General features: G+C 41.4%; 1 protein-coding gene across 1 annotated transcript in view; it reads right to left on the reverse strand.

Moving 5' to 3' along the window:
* Positions 1 to 18,084, reverse strand: part of PLBD1 (phospholipase B domain containing 1) — a 34,573-nt gene that overhangs the window by 5,678 nt on the left and 10,811 nt on the right. The window contains exons 4-8 of the mRNA XM_010288660.1: positions 17,138 to 17,276; positions 11,395 to 11,559; positions 10,083 to 10,227; positions 1,937 to 2,137; positions 1,684 to 1,824 (exon numbers count right to left, since the gene is read on the reverse strand). Of these exons, the coding sequence (XP_010286962.1) occupies positions 1,684 to 1,824; positions 1,937 to 2,137; positions 10,083 to 10,227; positions 11,395 to 11,559; positions 17,138 to 17,276 (791 nt within the window). The remainder of the gene's footprint in view (positions 1 to 1,683; positions 1,825 to 1,936; positions 2,138 to 10,082; positions 10,228 to 11,394; positions 11,560 to 17,137; positions 17,277 to 18,084) is intronic.

Raw genomic sequence — 18,084 nt, forward strand, 5'->3', positions numbered from 1 at the left:
GGGAAGCCAAGGCTGGTACAAACCCACTCTGACCAAACCAGAGTGTCAGAAGTGCATTATCTCTTTGGATACCAGCTACATGGCAATTATGGAGTGTGCCAGGGTCAGCTGCTCTACAAACACTTTAAGCCAGCACTGCTCTTGAGAAGGGCAAACTTCCTTCACCTGGGCTCCTCCAAGCACCAGGGAACAGGGCAGGGGCCTTGATGGGTCTTGTCTGGTGCCCTGCATTGCATGGAGGAGTCCAAATCTGCTGCTTACAGGAGCAGTGCTGGCTTATAGCAGCTGAGGTCTCTCCACCCACCCTGTGTGCTGAGGGCTGTCCTTCCAATGTTTAAACTGCCAGAGACCGATGGCTGCATTATCCCAATACACACAATGTGGATTTAGATACCTGGGAAAAGCCATACTGTAACTGTAAAATAATATGTAACTTCTAATACATGCTGCCACCTTCAAGAAAAGAGCAGCCACAGGATCTCCAAGGAGAGAATAAGTGAATATTGTGTGCCCAGGGGTTGGGTTCAGTCCTACAGAGAATCCCACACAGCAGCTGTCAAGTTACTGCTGAAAAGGAACTCAGGGAACCCTCTAAGCCTGGTCTCTCTGCACAGGTGCAGCACTGCCATGATGTCGTTGCATTGCTTCAAGTGCCAGAGCTAGAGGATCTCTATTAGTTTGTTTGTCAGCACCACAATCCACAGCACAGATAAGCTCAAGCCATTTCACCATCTGAACTACACACAAACACTGGAAGATAAGGTGTAACAGCCTACTTTCATACCTTCAATGGATAAAGAAGCCAGAGAAGTCTAAGGGAGAGACATGGGATTCTTCCAAGTTACCGATATGAAACATCTCATAAAACCATATTGACATTGTGGCAATGCCTAAAGTAAGCCAGAATTTTCCAAGGAGCCAGACAAAAGGAAGAATTCCAAAAGCGAAACCACCCCAGCTGCTAACATAAATGCATTTCCAGTAATTGATGATTAATAGCAATTCATCAATTCACGTCCTCAGCATGTGATTAGAGGAGGGAGCACAAAGCACCAGACACTTAAATTTGTGGAATGAGCTCAGGCTTTTGGATGCCAACATAAAGTGTCTAGAAAACACTTGTGAATGAAGTGGATGTTTTGCTTCACCTACATTTTTGTTTGTTTGTTTTCCATCAAGTTGTTGCTAGTCTTGCCATGGGATTAAAAACAGCAAATATTAATCAGAAAACTGAGTTCCAGAAACGTTCAGGAGTTAAGTCTAACCTAGAACTTCTCTCGTATTTGAAAGCTCATCTCCTTATAGAGTGACCCACTCACCAAACATTTCAAGTAGCCCACAGCATCACAGTTATTTAGTACTGCTTCAAATAGACCTCATCTTTTTCCTCATGGTCTCTAAGACAGTGCAAAGTAATACCAGGAAAAAGCAAGCAAGCAAGCAAGCAAGAAGATAAAGTCTATTTCTCCCTCCCCAGCTTCTAAGAAACACAGAAGCTCACCACATTTCTGCCACAGCATACAGGAGAAATGAAAACAGCGTAATAGACCTGGCAACAGAAGGCTAACTTGAAACTCAGCATTAGCATTCAGTAAACCCTTCCTAGGTACAAAGCACAGTTCTCCATCAGCTGGCACAAAGAGATGGCTTTTCTAAGCCACTAAGTACTATAGGAGCTATTACCTTTCCGGAGAATATTTGTTTGATCAGAATACTCCACAAGGGTCGGGATCTGCTCAACAATGTACAGTGCACCATCATCAAGGCTCTTCTGCAGCTTGACCTTCTTCAGGTCCAGCACCATGTACTGATTGTTGTAAGTCCCTAGGTACAAGAGCAAAGAGAGAGTTATGTGTCCTGCTTGGGGAAGGAAAAGGGTACAAGGGGGAGAGGGAACACACCCTTTTTTCTAAGATTCATATGAAAGTGTACTTACCAGAGTTGCACTTCGAGAAGGTTTCTGCCCAAGTTTTGCCACCATCTGCCATCATGTTAGCAATGCGGACCCTCTGCCAAGCCAACAGGGATTCAGGCACCACTTGCTTCATGAGGGTTTGGTTGAATACACTGTTGGTAGTCTGCAGCATTATCAAGCCACTGCCTAGTATGTAAAAGTCATCCAGGGACACCAAAAAGCCTTAAATAGCAATAATACAAGATTTGTTATCTTTGTGAGCCTTTGATACTCGTAGAACAAAACAGAGAGACAAGCCAAGAGGATATGAATGAGTCAACATCTGCATGTTTAAAATCAAACTGTACAAATATTAAAGATGAGGCGGCGACTTCTGCAAGTGCTTTAAGCCCACCTGTCAGCACAGTTTTTCATTTGTCAAGCTATGTCTTATTCTTATGTTGAGGACTACATACTATAAATATCTAGTGAGTGTTTGTTTCTAACAAAGAAATTCCTTTAAAAATACAACAAAGAAAACCAAAACAAAAGTACAAACTCCACAAAGAGATTTTCACCAACCAGTTTCAGTTTTAGATTTTTATTCTGTAAGGACAACAGATATTCCTTTAAATTAATCCCTTCTGGATTAAATCAAGCCAAGCAGAAAAGTTTTCCTTCTAGTTTAATCCTTTCCAGTCTAACTATTCTTAAAAGCATCTCCAAGAAATGGGCACCTCTTAAATCATGAACCACATCCTATATATGAGACAAAGTTTTACCCGCTCCTCTTTCTGACATGTTGTCATTGATTTTTTTTGCCTATCAATCAGTCCTGCAAAATCAACACAGTGATAGATCTCTAGGCAGAATTCCCTTCCAGGTTACATGCCAACAGAAGTACTAGGTCCAGTTGCAGATCCCACGCCAGGAGATGGTATACAGAGCTGCAAAGGTCAGCTATCGCATGGTGACTACTTACAAAGCAGAAATAACTTGACTTTGAGATTCCCCAGCAGATACAGGGCTTCCAGGTTGGGGAAGAAAGGTTGTTAACTGAGGTCCTGATGGGGACGTCATCCAGAACCTGGTCTCTTGCTAGTGAGTTTTTAATGGTATCACTCTTCAAAGAGCACAAAATGCTAAAATGCTACACAACAGCATAATAGTTGAGTTCTACTATGAAATCTTCTACAGCAAGCTCTATTAATGCAGTCTGCAAACAAATTAAGGTCAGCAACCTGTGACAGCCAGAAGGACAACTCCTATTCCTAGGCTTTCATCAAAAGGCAGATCTCTTTCAAGCAAATGTAATGTTTAGGGACTCCGTTTCAGCGAGATTTATTTAATGTCCCAAGTTCCCAAATCAAAACAGATCCAGGAAAATATACTTTGTAGTCACCTGTCACCTAAAATGTCAGTATAGAACAGGCAGAGCACCCTGGCAGCTTGTGGTTCCTAGTATTTTATTATTGATACTCCTTTTCTGTCTCCAAGAAATTGTGTACATCAACAGCAGAGTTCTCTCCCAAATAAGTAAGGACAAGAAGAGAAACACTAAACCTGGCTCTGCCAGTCTGTTTTATAGAATGACATGGGATACTCCAACAATAAACTGTTGTGTAATCAGTCAAGTGCTTGCCCAAACAGAGACAAGAAATGGAATTGTTAAACAATTGTGATTTGAATTGAATGCCAATTCCCATGTGGGTGCCAATGCCAAGTACCCTACTTCAAAATAAAGCAAATAGTTTTTTTCTTCTTTTTTAATCAACAGCTGAGATAAAACAGAAAAACTCAACTCAAAGCAAGTGTCAACACAAGTAATGATGCTGAATTAACTGAAGTTTGATCTCTGTAATTCAAATAAACTGCAAAGCTCAGCTAAGCTGAAAACACGGGGATTTCCTTCTGGGCCTTAGTATTTCCCAAGTTTTATCCTGCAATGTTTTATACTACAGCATGCCCTCGATGATACACCATTACTAGCCTAATTACTCCAAGGCAACATATACCATTTTGATTTAAGACATAGGCAACCCTGAAAAAAAGGGGAAGTTAACACACAAACAACTAGTTTACCCAAGGCAAAGAAAACCACAAAAATAAAAGCTGGGGGAAGCCTAGAGATATTTGAAAAGTCTGAATTTCCCTGGTGACTGGAAAAAGGGAAACATTGCACACATTTTTAAACAGGGTAGAAAGGAGGATCCTGGGAACTACTGACCAGTCAGACTCACCTCTGTGCCTTGGAAGAGCATGGAACAGATCCTCCTAGAAGCTATGCTAAGGCACATGGAGTGATTCCAGACAGCCAGCATGGCTTCACCAAGGGCAAGTCCTGCCTGACCAACTTAGCAGCCTTCTATGATGGAGTGACCATATCAGTGGACAAGGGAAGAGCTACGGATGTTATCTGTCTGGACTTCTGTAAGGCCTTTGACATGGTCCCCCACAACATCCTTCTCTCTAAATTGGAGAGAGATGGATTTGACAAGTGGACTGATGGGTGGATAAGGAACTGGACGGTTGCATCCAGAGGGTGGTGGTCAATGGCTCAATGTCCAGATGGAGATCAGTGACGAGTGGTGTTCCTAAGGGGTCCGTATTGGACCAGTAATGTTTAATGTCTTTATCAATGACATAGTGGGATCAGGTACACCCTCGGCAAGTGTGGTTGACACGCCTGAGGGATGGGATGCCATCCAGAGGGACCTGGACAAGCTCAAAGAATGGGCCCTTGTGAACCTCATGTGGTTCAAGAAGGCCAAGTGCAGGGTCCTGCACCTGGGTCGGAGCAATCGCCAGTATCGGTACAGGCTAGGGGTGAAGGGATTGAGAGCAGCCCTGTCGAGAAGGACTTGGGGGTACTGGTGAATGAAAAGCTGGACATAAGACAGCAATGTGTGCTCGCAGCCCAGAAGGCCAAGAGTATCCTGGGCCGCATCAGGTCAAAGGAGGTGATGCTGCCCCTCTATTCTGCGCTGGTGAGACTCTACCTGGAGTACTGCGTCCAGCTCTGGAGCCCTCAACACAGGAAAGACATGGACCTGTTGGAGCAGGGCCAGAGGAGGGCCACAAAAATGATCAGAGGGATGGAACACCTCTCCTACGAGGACAGGCTGAGAGAGTTGGGGTTGCTCAGTCAGCCTGGAAAAAGAGAAGGCTCTGGTGAGACCTTATTGCAGGCTCCCAGTACTTAAAAGAGGGCTTATAAGAGAGATGGGGACAGACTTTTTAGCAGGGCCTGTTGCAATGGGACAAGGGATAATGGTTTTAAACTAAAAGAGGGCAGATTCAGAGTAGATACAGGGAAGAAATTTTTCACAATGAGTGTGGTGGTATACTGGCACAGGTAGCCCAGAGAGGTGGTAGATGCCCCATCGCTGGAGGGTCAGGTTGGATGGGGCTCTGAGCAACCTTATTTAGTTGAAGATGTCCCTGCTCATTGCAGGGGGGTTGGACTAGATGACCTTTACAGGTCCCTTCCAACCCAAACTGTTCTATGATCCTATATCAGCAAATATTTGATGTCCTCTTGTGTCATTCTTGTCTTTGTAAGTATGTATCAGAATCTGTTGCAATTGAAAATCCCTTTTATTTCATCCCACTGTACAGTTCACGTATTTTTTACTGTAAACCCATCTCTCCTTTTTATCAGCAACTCTCAATATTTCCCCCCCCACCCCCCTTTTCCTCCTTTCCAATGAACCTGACTCTTCCTATGGAGAAAAAAAGCAAAAGTACTTCTCATTGCATCTTCTGGGGCAGAGCCATTTAGATTAAGTTTCCAAACACCACTGGAAAACAGAAGTTTCCATAGTCTGGAGTTTCATTCATCATGACAATATTAATCAGCCAAGCAAAGCAAAATATTTTTTGAAATCTAAGACACAGTGTTCTCCAAAGAGCCAGCACACCAAAGGCGGGGGGGGGCGGGGAAAGGTGTGTGTGTAACACATTCCTGGCAGCTATTGTTCCTAAAGAGGTAGGTTGCTGCTTTCTGAACCTGATGGCATCAGCCTTTTTGTGTTTTAAGAGGTGGTTGTGCTCCTTCAAGTACAGAAAAGATCAGTATTATAGGCTGGAAGTCAGAGACATGAAGTCTAGCCATCACCTCACAAGGATGAGAGTAGCTCCCAGCCGAGATGCTCAATGCTCTGGGCTATAAACACACTTGACAATGGGAAAGGAAATGTCTTCTCTGGATTAGCTTTCTTAATCACAGCAGCAGCTGCTTCTCACACTAAGACTGAACTCCTGCCAGTTCCCTTCCTCCTACTTGCAGACCTCTCCTAGGCACTAACAAATAGCACATCCCACACTATAGCTCCGGCCTCTCATCTCCAAAGTACATCAGACACTGGCCTCTACCTCCAGCTTTGGAGGGAGCAGGGAAGTAAGAAATGGTCTGGCAATACTTCATGAGCAAGCTGGTCCCCTGACTACAAGAGCTACCACCCTTTCCATGTTATGTTCCTTCTAGCCCTTGCTCAGGCTGTGGGGAAGGATCATGCTGCACTTTCTGATCCTGCACTAACACCAGATTGCTTCAAAGCAAGTGGCACATGTTACTTCTCTCTCCTGCCTCAGGAGCACATATATAGCCATCCATCAAGACAACTTGTGTCATCTTGTTCTTCCTATGTCACAGCCTGTCTCAACCAAGCCAGATCATAACAGCAGACCAGAGAGGCAAAGGTGGCAGTAAAGTTCTTCTCAACTGTTTTGCTTAAACAGCTAAAAATCAGAGTAGCATACTTAACAAGACTGTGGCTCAGCTCAGGAAGAGTAGGTCCCTACTCAAACCAGAGTGCTTGGGTCCAAATGGTAGACTCCCTTTCTTTAATGGGGTTCAAAACGAACCGTTCAAGAGGTCCATCCAAACTTACATAAGTTTTGGGAGCTGCAACCTCCCTGCTGTCCAAGGAAAACTGCAAATTTCGTCAGTTAATTGGTCTCATTTCTTTGAATGCCTCAATGGGGCAGTGTAGAGTAGTGCCTGCATAGCATGGGGGGGGTTCTCTGATCTTTTACTAGATATGTCCTGCACAACACAACACCTACTTAGTCTCTGTCATCACATTTCTTACCCCCCCAAATGAGTATAGCTTCACTCAACATTCGTGAGCAACTGTAACATGTCTGTACAATTTAAGTTCTCTCTTCTGTGCATAGATTCACCAACCACATTAAGTACTTCTGTCCAGAGCTTGAACAAGACACTGAAGTCAGGGGTGCCCAAACATGCAGCTTGGAGACACTCCTCCTTTCCAGAGGTTCACAGAGCTATCCTACATGCAGCTTCTTCAACAGAAGAGAAAGATAAGACTACAAGCAGAGCTGAGGTGAGAATTAGTGTGGAAATGAGCAGCAAGTGGCTAAATCATCCTGGAAAAGCAGAGATTAATACTCCCATTCATTTCCACTTGACTGTGCCTCTGCAGTACTACTGTTGGTCTGAAAGGGAGAATGCAACAAAGACAAGACCTGCTGTAACAGCAGACATTTGAGCATGCTGGCAGGAATGTAGGAAACTGCCAGTGAAGCCAGGGTGGACTCTACAATTCCTGCCTGACCTCCTACCTGCTCAAACACAGCAGAAGCTAGGAAGCATGAGGCCATCTAGCTGTATCATAAGGCACATGCTGACATGCACCATCGTTAGTGAATAGTCTTAGATCCTTTGAGTCACAACAAATATTAATTTTTGCAGTGTAGTAGTCTGTCTTTTGAAGTTCAGTAAATAATCAATTGGTACAACTTTACTCTGTGACCCCAGGAGAAATCAGGGAGTTGGCACATTCCTTCTCAGAAAGCAAACGACTCCTTGAGGATTTTCTGACACAGCTTTTGGACAGCAGAAGAGTTTTACTTCATATCCAATCTACTAGATGGCAGAAATCTTTTAATCACTCAGTTAAGTGTCACTGAAGACCTGGAAGGACACCTGTTTTTTAATGCTCTCTGTTTCCTCCAAAAGTCAATACTTCTATGTACATTAGGATCATGTTACAATTCACAGGAGCTCACTAGCTTGGTCTTTCTTACTGGTTCTTAGTGTCTATCAGGATGGAGAATAAGAACAGGAACTTGCATGCAGGGAGAAGTTGCAGTCTTCAAGAATCATGCAGATTCCATGGCCAAATGCCCTGAAAATATAAAGCTTCATCACAACATGCAGGAAAGGAATTTGGCAGATCCCTCCTTCCTGTGTTATGTCCCTAGATCATTACCAGGCCAGTGCTTTAGAGCTTGCTCATTCTCTGGAAAACTGCAAGTTTGTGAGCTACACCCAGAGCTAATGTAATTTGCTGAAGTCAGTGGATCATGCTTGTCTAGTGCTTGTGATGGTACCCTGTAATTAGGCAACCAGTGAGTACACTTTGCATACCGCAAGTCTCTCAAACTTCACTGTAGCCATGGGAACTGTTTTGCAACAGTTCTCCCTCAATTTTGTTGATAGAAGTACACCTTACTACATCACTGTCTCAGAGTCAACCCAGCACAAGCAAAGCTTTTAAATCAGCCATCTCTGCAGACTTCAGCCTCAGGGAAGCATACTGGGATTTTTGACAGCATCTGTTCAGTAGTGTACATTTCAGCACAGTAGTAGCTGATTTTCCAGTATCCTCCCATACAGCAAGCTTTATCAGTCTCATCAAAACAGAAGACTTATATTTCACTTTATACAAAGAATCCACAAAAGGATCCCAGAGGCGTGACCATGGACACCCACTAAAAATAAAATAAATGTTCTGTATGGCTGATCCTGATCCCCAGTTTGAATCTGCAGCACAGGGCAGCATGCAACAGTTGAGAGACACACATTCTCCTGAAGCATAGCACTACCCCCAACAGTATTTCTGCTGAGAGATACAAGACCCAGAACAACCTTCTGTACATTCAGCTGATGAACAGAGCTCAGACAGAAACCTTGGCTTTCTACCAGGTTACATGGACTTGGCAAAATTCCTTGCCACAAGTGAGTGAAATTCCCCAAAGGAATCAGAGATAAACCCATGCTCTTGAAAGGCTGTACACTTAAGACATTTGCCAGAATACTTCTACTCCTTCCTCAAAGCAGAAATCTCAGTTGTCAGAAAATGCTGCATGCCTGAGGGTCACTGAAGAGAGTCAGAACTCCACAGAAAAAAGAAATTGCTTTCAACATTAAATGAATGCAACTGCTTTTCAAAAACAGTTTCATAGTCTCAGGATTCCCGGCCATGAAGAACCCTTACCTTTGTAGTAAGGCAAGCACAGTAATTCAATAAAGCACATTTTTAAATCCTCAACTGACAAAATTTCATCAGAATCAGACAGTCTCCTACGGCACATACTTGACTTTAAAAAAAATTATGAAGGTTCTCAAGTGTTTGGGCATTTCTGAATTTGAAATTCCAGCTTTAAAAACTTAGCCAATGCTTAATCTTAGAGTCTTAGATTTGCTTTGGTTTTTCATGTTCACATTTCTTGGTGCTGCTCTAGTAAGAGTACATATTTTATCACTGAAACATTAACTGCTGGCAATGTCTAACATTCTTCCAGGCAACTTGAGAATGTTATGCACTGCCTAAGCTTCCCGAGGGAGATTTAAATATCCTGGCTGGCTATATTACTAATACATGACATAAGAATTAAAAAAAAATACTCCCCTCTGCAACAGTTTATAGGGAAGCTGGAAGAGGGAGATTGGGGGGAGAACAAAAACTACTGAAGGTTTGCTAACCCAAAAGTCGATACAACTTGAAAAGGCTGATGTTTGGTACTCTCTAATAAACCCATTAGAGCACGAGTCATGCCACAGTGGTAAACAGAGGCATTCAAAACTTATTAGCAAACATCTGAATGCTATAGGCAAGGTAAGAAGTTCAACAGTTGAGATGAATGCAAACTACATGAGCAGAATTCAAAGCAGCATGTTTGTGCCAGAGGTAGAATATTTAACTAGTACTATTCAGAGCACTGAAGGTGATTAATCAACAACAAAAGACGATGACAACATCATGTTCAAGCCAGAAACTGAAGACGACATTTTGTCCTCTCGGTGGCTAGAAGTTTCAAGGTAGATTGAAGCCAGTGCTTGTTGAGGTATCCTCCTTTTTACAGGCAAGACATTTGCAAGACAGTAAGATGGTCCATACCATCTTGGATATCTACATTGTTCTGGGTTTCTTGACTGTACCTGGGTAACTGCTGAATGAGACACGGCTGGTGCTAGTGTCTGGATCAACTATATTGAAGTTCCAATGCTTATATATTCTCAGCGTGGCTGCATATGTAAACCAGCTGGAATGGGCAAAATATATATTCTCATATCCAGGTAGAACCTGGAAAACAGAAGCAGAAAGATTAATAATTTCAGACCCTACTATGCTCTGCATGTTTTGTACTCAATAGAAACTGGAAGAACAACTTGTTTTAATTAGTTTGATTAATTGTATTGTTCAAGAAGGAGCAGATTCTTGTGCTTTTAACTGCGTACTTAATAATGGATTTCTGAAACCTCTGGAAATAATTCTTGCCCATATGTTGTTTTCAAATAATTAGTTGTTATTTTTCACAATAAAATACCATAGAGTTTTTTGGGACACCTGCATCACATGGTATTTTTTGTTTCCTATTGAATACTTGTATTTACACATTCATATCAGCTCTCTGCAAACATATCCAGCCTTAACTTAGAACATACTGTTTCTGTGAAAATGCCTCTGGGTGACTTTAAAGTATGTAAGCAAATGCAAGTAAATTCATTCTGAAAAGGAATATATAAATATATATATTAATAGTACATCTTTTCAAATTATTTCCCTGATTTTAAGATTTGTTGTTAGCTCAGAAACCTCTTGCTGTAGGTAAATGCATCTCAATTTAAGGTGAATATTGTTGTTCTGGGATACATGGAATCTCCCTATTCTGACTAGATACTTGGTAATTTTAACTGAAAAATTTAACTGCTGTGATGATATATCAGACTTATCTTAAAAGCATTTTTTCCATCATTACTCCCATTGGAAAGCCATTCCAGAGTATCAATGTTAACACTTAGAAAGAATAGCCACCTGCACTCATTTGTTCTTGTGCTAGCACTGTCCTTTAGTTTAAGTAATCCTCTTCCCTTCCTCCCTGCTTATTTGTCCAATGCATTTGGAGATATTCACAATACTCCCTTTCAGACTTCACTTGGCTAGGTGAAACAAATTACCCTCTTCCAGTCTCCTCTCTGTGGCAGTTCCCTTTTCTGTAGTAATTCTAGTAGCTTTTCATTGTCAGTCTCTGTGGTTTTGTTTTGGTTTTTTTTCCCTGCCTTTGAACACAAGTAAGCAAAACTGTACCCAGAATTCTATGGAGGCACAAATGACAACTGCATAAAAACACCCTGGTTGACAAGGATTCTCTTTAGGCTCATACAACATAAACAGTGAAGACTCCGGAAACGCAGACTCATGACACTGCAAATCAACACAGTCACTGGAGATTAAGTTCTTGGTGCCCACCTTGATGAGTGCAGAACAGTGACCCATATCCCACTGGTATTTCCCATGGCTTCCTGGCTCCACATTGCATTGCCCACTCCGTGCAGAATACTCAAATAATGCAGGAACGAGGTCCAATAGGTCTCCAACTGCATTCAGAAATTGGACATCAAAGATGCTCAGTGGCTGAGGAAAGGGAGAAGAGAGAGACCACAAAAAGCACTTTCAGAGAAGCATCAAGACAGTCTCAGCTGTTAGAATTTTCCTTTTGTTCTCAAAGGAAGCTTTTACATGGTCTATGAAATACCTGCTCACAAGACCCAGATGCTCCAAACTTAGTGTCAAATTAGGCAGCTAGGTATCTTTAAGGGTCTGGCCCTTGTAGTGGCATTACCGCTAATTACCACTAACATTTCTGAGGAAAAAGACGACACTAGCAGTAACTTACAAAACTTTTGTGTGTCTTTGCAAACAGCATACGAATCAGTCTGCTGTTACTGTTACATTGGGGTATTAGTAAGATTTTTTGTTTGTTTGTTTGTTTTGTTATCTAGATGCTTTTAAAGAGCCTTACCTTAACAAACACTCTTGTGAGTTTTCAGATCTTTATAAAGACTGCAATTTTAAGACATCCTCAGGACTGAGGAGGAAGTAAGTAAGGGAAGCAAGATATGATAAAAACACTAATGAAGTATGGAACTAGCTGAAGAGAGGAAGTCAGTCAAAAGGCACTTTGCTATGCTACATGCTTGCGAAAACCGCTTATGGTTAGAACTATCCAGGGTTAATTACACAGAACTCCTTGTGCAATATGCTCTTCAGAACCTTCTCTTAATTTGCTTCTTCAGAAATAGGAGCTCAACAGTGGTCTAACCTCAACCTTCAAAGACCGTTTTCTAAATCTTTCCTGTTCTTGCTTGCACTGTGCCTTTAGTTAAGGCAAGGCTTAAGGAAAACAAGTCAGAACACACAACACTGTAGGGCTATGAATAGTAATTTTAGAATGGGACACAATCATATAGCAAAGAAACACATTGCTTGCTATATAAATCACTGTTATTAAACCATATAGCTGACCTCTCTGCAAACCGCAATAAAGAGGAGACAAGGACATGGAAAAAAATAAATAGCACCAAATCCATTTACTTTTTATTCAGAAGGCTGAATTCTGTACTACCCATCTGCTGTTCTGGCAGAGAGAATAACCAACAGGAAAACCAAAAATAATGTAAACTCTAGTCCATATATCCCAGGGGAAGGAATTAAACCTTCGCACAATGCTTACCAAGACAAGTGAGAGAAATAAGCCATTCTTGCAACTAAAATCCTGCCCCACAGAAGGCCCTAACAGCAGCTATAGTTTGAGGAAGAAATCCAAGCAAACTTTCATATATGTTACATTGCTTTAGGTCATCATGTTTGTGCTGTAAGGACCCAAACAGGGAGCAGCAAAGGCCACAACTAATAAACATCAAGTATCTTTGGACAGTTTTAAGCAACTCAGTGGTATGAATCATTTACAAACAAGTCCCAACAACTTCTATCTTATTGGAATCCATATAGAGAGACTTGGCACTGTTTCAGCACAATTTTCCCCCATGCAGCTGCGCTTAAAGGTCTGCAAGCCCACCACACAATCAGAAGCAGCTGTTTCGAGTGTCCAATTTACACAGCCATTACTGTACAGTACCAGCGGGAGGGGATAAAACAGGCCAGCCCCAAGACATTTTAATTGTACTTACCACCCATTTGCTACCACTCCATGTTCTCTTCCATAAAACCTGCCTTCATTGCAACATCTACAGGTAGCTACACTGATATTGCTGCAGCATCACTTGCATTGACTGTATTTTTTTTTTGTTTTGTTTCACATTTCTGTGCTATCTTACAGTCATTTCAAGTAAAAAAAATTCAGTAACTACTAGGAAGTCCATTCAAGCTAGAACAAAGGTGCAAAGCAAGGAAGCTATCAGAACTATATGCACAGAAAGGTGGCCAGAGAGCAGAAGAAAAGGCCCACTCAAAGCAGCAAAGGTTATATAAATTCCTAGGACTCCACTGGGTGACATTAGGTTGCCAGCTCCCTAAGTCAGCCAAAGTATCAGAGAAGTAAGAGAGGAACTAGGCTGTTAAGTACCCACTAGGGTTCTGTTTTCATTTCTCTTTTGAGAGGCAAGCAAGTTTCATTCCAGTTTATTTCCAAGAACTCATTCCTCTGCTTGGATAAACCTGGTTTTGTGTTTAAGACATCACACAAGCACAGTGCACAGAGCTTTTCTGGAGTCTGAAACTCCAGAGGAACAATGCATTCAAACAGAAGACCTGGGCATCTACAATGCAGGCCAAATCTGGGAATTTCAGGAGTAGCCTCAGGCATCTACCACAAAGCAGAGCGCCACAGCTGGGGAATTATTACAGCCGATTTCCAGGATATATGAAGAAGTATTCTCTATGAGGAGTTAATCACTGTCCATCAGCAAGAATTAGACCCCCCCCCAAAAAAAGTGTGCACTGTAACAAGTGCATAATATAGGGCATATTACAATCTTTTGTAGTCACCTTCTCCCATCTCACACAGCAATGTCAGAAAAACTCCTTGCATGCATGGTTCACTCTTCAGGATGTGAATGAATGAGCTAAAATGACAAGTGGAGAGGTGGTATAGCCACAAGAAGAGGAAAAATTTCTTTTGCTAGAATGTGTGGCTCCTCCTCTAGGGTATCACCCTGAACAGCAAAAAAAAAAAAATTCAAACTGAGTTTGAGTTACATGAGCTGTAAGGAGAAACAAACTTAGAAAGGGGAGCAGATAGAAGAGAACCAGCCTTAAAGGCTTGTCTACATGGGACAGTAAAATAGACGTTATTCTGTAACAACTGTTCTCCAGTAACTTCCCCATGCGTGAGCATTCTCAATACAAAATAAGGAAGCACAAATAGAGAGCTGTCCTAGAATCATTGTACTTAAAACTATGACACCTCCTTATTCAAGGGTAATTTCCCTGTGTAGACAAGCCCAAGATTAATCACAGCGTTGGGAGAGCATTAGGCAGATGAAAAGGCTTAATGTTCTTTGAGTGCCCCTCCTTCAGAAATTGTCTTGACAAAAGGGCTGGGTTTGTTTACTGGGTATAAAATGTTGCTAAACCAGACACAATAATGTCACACTTTAACATGAAAATGTATTCAGATTTTGACATCATTCTTAATGTTACCTGTAAATATCAAATTAAAAATAGGTAAGTTTACAGTATACATTGCCTTCATGAAGGTCTCAATGAAAGCACCTATCTAAAATAGCTCTGCAGGAAACCAGATTTCATGCAACTAAAAAGAGTTTAGAACAGTACACTACAAAACATATGCTTCATACATATAGAAATAAAAAGAAAAATGTACTAGTACTACTATCAAACATTTCAGCATCTAAACCAAATTTTCTTTCTGTAGCAAGGCTTAATTATTTGTGGCAGACACAATGGTTCTACAATATTCAGGTGAAGTAGACCTGAAGTTTAGGGGAAAAAAAGAAAAAGGAACATTTCAGAGTGGTTTGTGTGCACATAATCCAACTCTCATTTAAGCACTTTCTGGATTCGGCAAAGCTTCAAACTACATTGTAGTAGTTCGCAGAAATTTGTTCTGCATTGTACAGGACAATGGGAAGCCAGATCTTTCCACTTGTCTTCCTCAAATAAATGTACATCAACTAATCCACCATGTGTAAAACTCCAGCTACTTGCAACTTTGAAAAGGGATGTGTAGTGCTGATAAGAAACCTTGACACAAGATGTAAGATTAAAAGCAGGTTAGCTGTTGATACAGCTTGTTTCCATTCTCCCAAAAATGGAACAATTTTGTTCAACTTCGCCTGTGTTGAAATCCACAGACTTTGTAAACACAGTCCTTTTTCCTTTTTCTCCATCTTTTGACCTACCTTTGTCAACCCACCAACCAACCAACTTCTCAGTGTTCAGGACAGAACTTTGTCCATGTTTGTCTAACTTTTGGGAGTTAGAGGGAAAAGTAAGACTTCCCAGCCTTTTTTCTGCAGAGTTTAGCCTTCTTTTAAGCTTAAGACATTGTGGGAAAATTACACTCTGCACATAAAGAGTAACTACAGAGTAATCAGTTGTATTTAGAAGTATGCATAGTTTTTCCCAACAGCAGTTAGAACCCGAAGCAACAAAATATAGCCTATCACATTTTGGGTTTTGATTAGGTTTGGGGGGGGGGGGGAGGAGCGCAGCAGTAAAAACACCACACAATCCATACACAAGATATTTTCAGTATTTCTAATGTTCATTACCACCATGGATGCAAAGTACTGCATCACTAGAGATCATAAGATAAACTTGTTCCCAATGATAATAATCCCAAGACAATACACATATAGAGAGGATTATTTTCTTAATGAAACAAAAGTAGTATCTACCAAAGGAAAGAGGGAAGAAGAAACTCTCAAAGCACTATGGAAAACATGCAATAGGAAAGAGATTTGCTTTTAAAAACATGTAGAATTTGTTGTGGGGTCTTTCAGTTTCTTTAATTATTTTTTAAGGTGAGAAATGAGTAATGGAAATAGTAAATACTTGTTACTGCAGTTGTTGCCCAAAGATCAAAACAACATTGGATGAATTGAACCAAAGTATAATACTTAGAAATGGGGGGGGGGGGGAATCTATATGGGAAATTTGTCAAACATTTACTTACTAACAACCTAAAGGATTAAATAAAAGTACCTTTTTAACATTCTCATAATATGTACTGCAAGAGCAAATTTGAAAACAGCCTCTTTGGAGGGCAGATGTTCTTTAATCATAAGGAATAAGGAAGATACTGTTGGTCTTCTCTGGGTTTTTTTTGTTTATTTGTCAAGTTTCATTTGAATGCTAGTCCCTAAACACTGCATCTCCACCTGTTTTTACTGTCTGTGTAAGCTTGGAGCAACAACCTTCAAGCTCGTCATTTCCTAAAAGGGATCCTAACAGTGGTAAATATGTACACAAATAGCACTGTTGTAACCTAATCTCCCAAGAGTATTTGAAAAGTAGCACGGTATTCAAAGTGAACTGCATGTACCTTTGCAGACCTGTCAGGTATCATGTTGATACCAAGGAAAACCAAACATGTAGGTGCAAAAGCAAATGTCCAAACTATACTCAAAGTTAAGAGACTGATATTAACTTATGGGCTCCGGCAAACAGAGGAACCTGCAGCACCATCTACTACAGCACCGACTATGTATTTTGTAATGGGAGACTTAGAAGACAGAAAAGGAGAAGACATTTAGCAGCATAAAACATACTCCAAAACTGAGAGGCTTTGAAGATTTCAAATCTGATGCCTGGAGGTAAGAATGAAAGCTTTAATACACTTTGTATGTGCTGATTCATGCAGTTGCAGCTACTCTTTATACCTAGAGTGTCATTTGCTCAATAACAATTGTAAAGTAACGACAGCAAGCACTTCAGAAGTGTCTGTCTTTCCAGCATTCACACATGGATACAGAAGCCACCCCCAATCTAATCGGCATGTGAGTGCCCAGGGTTCCAAGTCCAGTGCAAAAGATCTGTGGTGACGAGACCCAACAGCTCAGTCACATTATCTACACTGAACAGCCACTGAAGTTTTCGTAGAATGGCATGCAGAATGAGTACTTGCCACTAATTATCCTTCTCTTTTTTAATATCAGATTCCCTTCTCCCATCTTTGTCCTCTAACATCCCATCCCCAGCTACTGAAAAAGAGATGCAGTAATCTTACTGTTCGTTTGTGTAGTTTAGCCCACTTGAGGGCTCCCATGTACAGACCATCCAACTGTGCAATAATATAGCCAGCATGCCTCCAAAAGGGGTCATCCTTATTATTTCTGATTTGTTGTCTTGTCCATTGATCTTGTTTCCTGCAGAGGAACAAACAGGTTGGGGTTTTCTTGTTTTTGTTTTAGAGTATAATTGATAATGAAGGGAAGGGGCAAATGTATTATGACCCAGATGATCCAACCTTCCAAGTTTTTTTGAGACAAATCATGCTTTGAAAATCCTGCAGACAAATGTTATATCCTCCAGATATAAATGTTCAGATCCATGCAACATACTCTACAGTAGTGTGCCTCTACCAGATTTTAGTATCAAAGAAAGAGTTGGACTCCACCTCGGGGTGGGGGGACACTCTGCTACAGCATCCCACTATGGTCCATAAAGGGAAACAAGCATTTGATACGTCAGATGAATCATTCCCCTTTAAATGCTTATTTAAGGATAAAATATACTGAACTTGGAGGAGCCCATTTCTCTCCCCTACATACAAATGCAATGAAGGTGTGCTGCTGTTGGTGCTCAAACGCTACTGAAGAACCACTGCTATCGTCCTCTGAGGAAAAGGTGGGAGGCCAAACACAATGATCCCACATGCCAAATTCAATCAAGAGGTTACTAGCCAGATAACCCAGGTTTTGAGCATGAGGCAACACAAGTTGAACAGACCCTAGTGCAAGAGCAACCAACATTATAAGGATCCCCCAGAGTTCCCTCTTGCTGCATGCAAAGGGACACAGAAGAACTACAGCTGTTAAAGTAAGTCAGGACTAGATTCCAGCTTCTTCCATCCTCCTGTATCTATCCATCCAACATTATGTACAGCAGCAAAAAAAGAGCAAATGAATCTGGGAAGGAAGCAAACTTTTCCAGCAGTCTATGGGTGACAAAACC

Source organism: Phaethon lepturus, unplaced genomic scaffold (assembly GCF_000687285.1).
Source record: "Phaethon lepturus isolate BGI_N335 unplaced genomic scaffold, ASM68728v1 scaffold17416, whole genome shotgun sequence".
In the NCBI taxonomy this organism is placed as follows: domain Eukaryota; kingdom Metazoa; phylum Chordata; class Aves; order Phaethontiformes; family Phaethontidae; genus Phaethon; species Phaethon lepturus.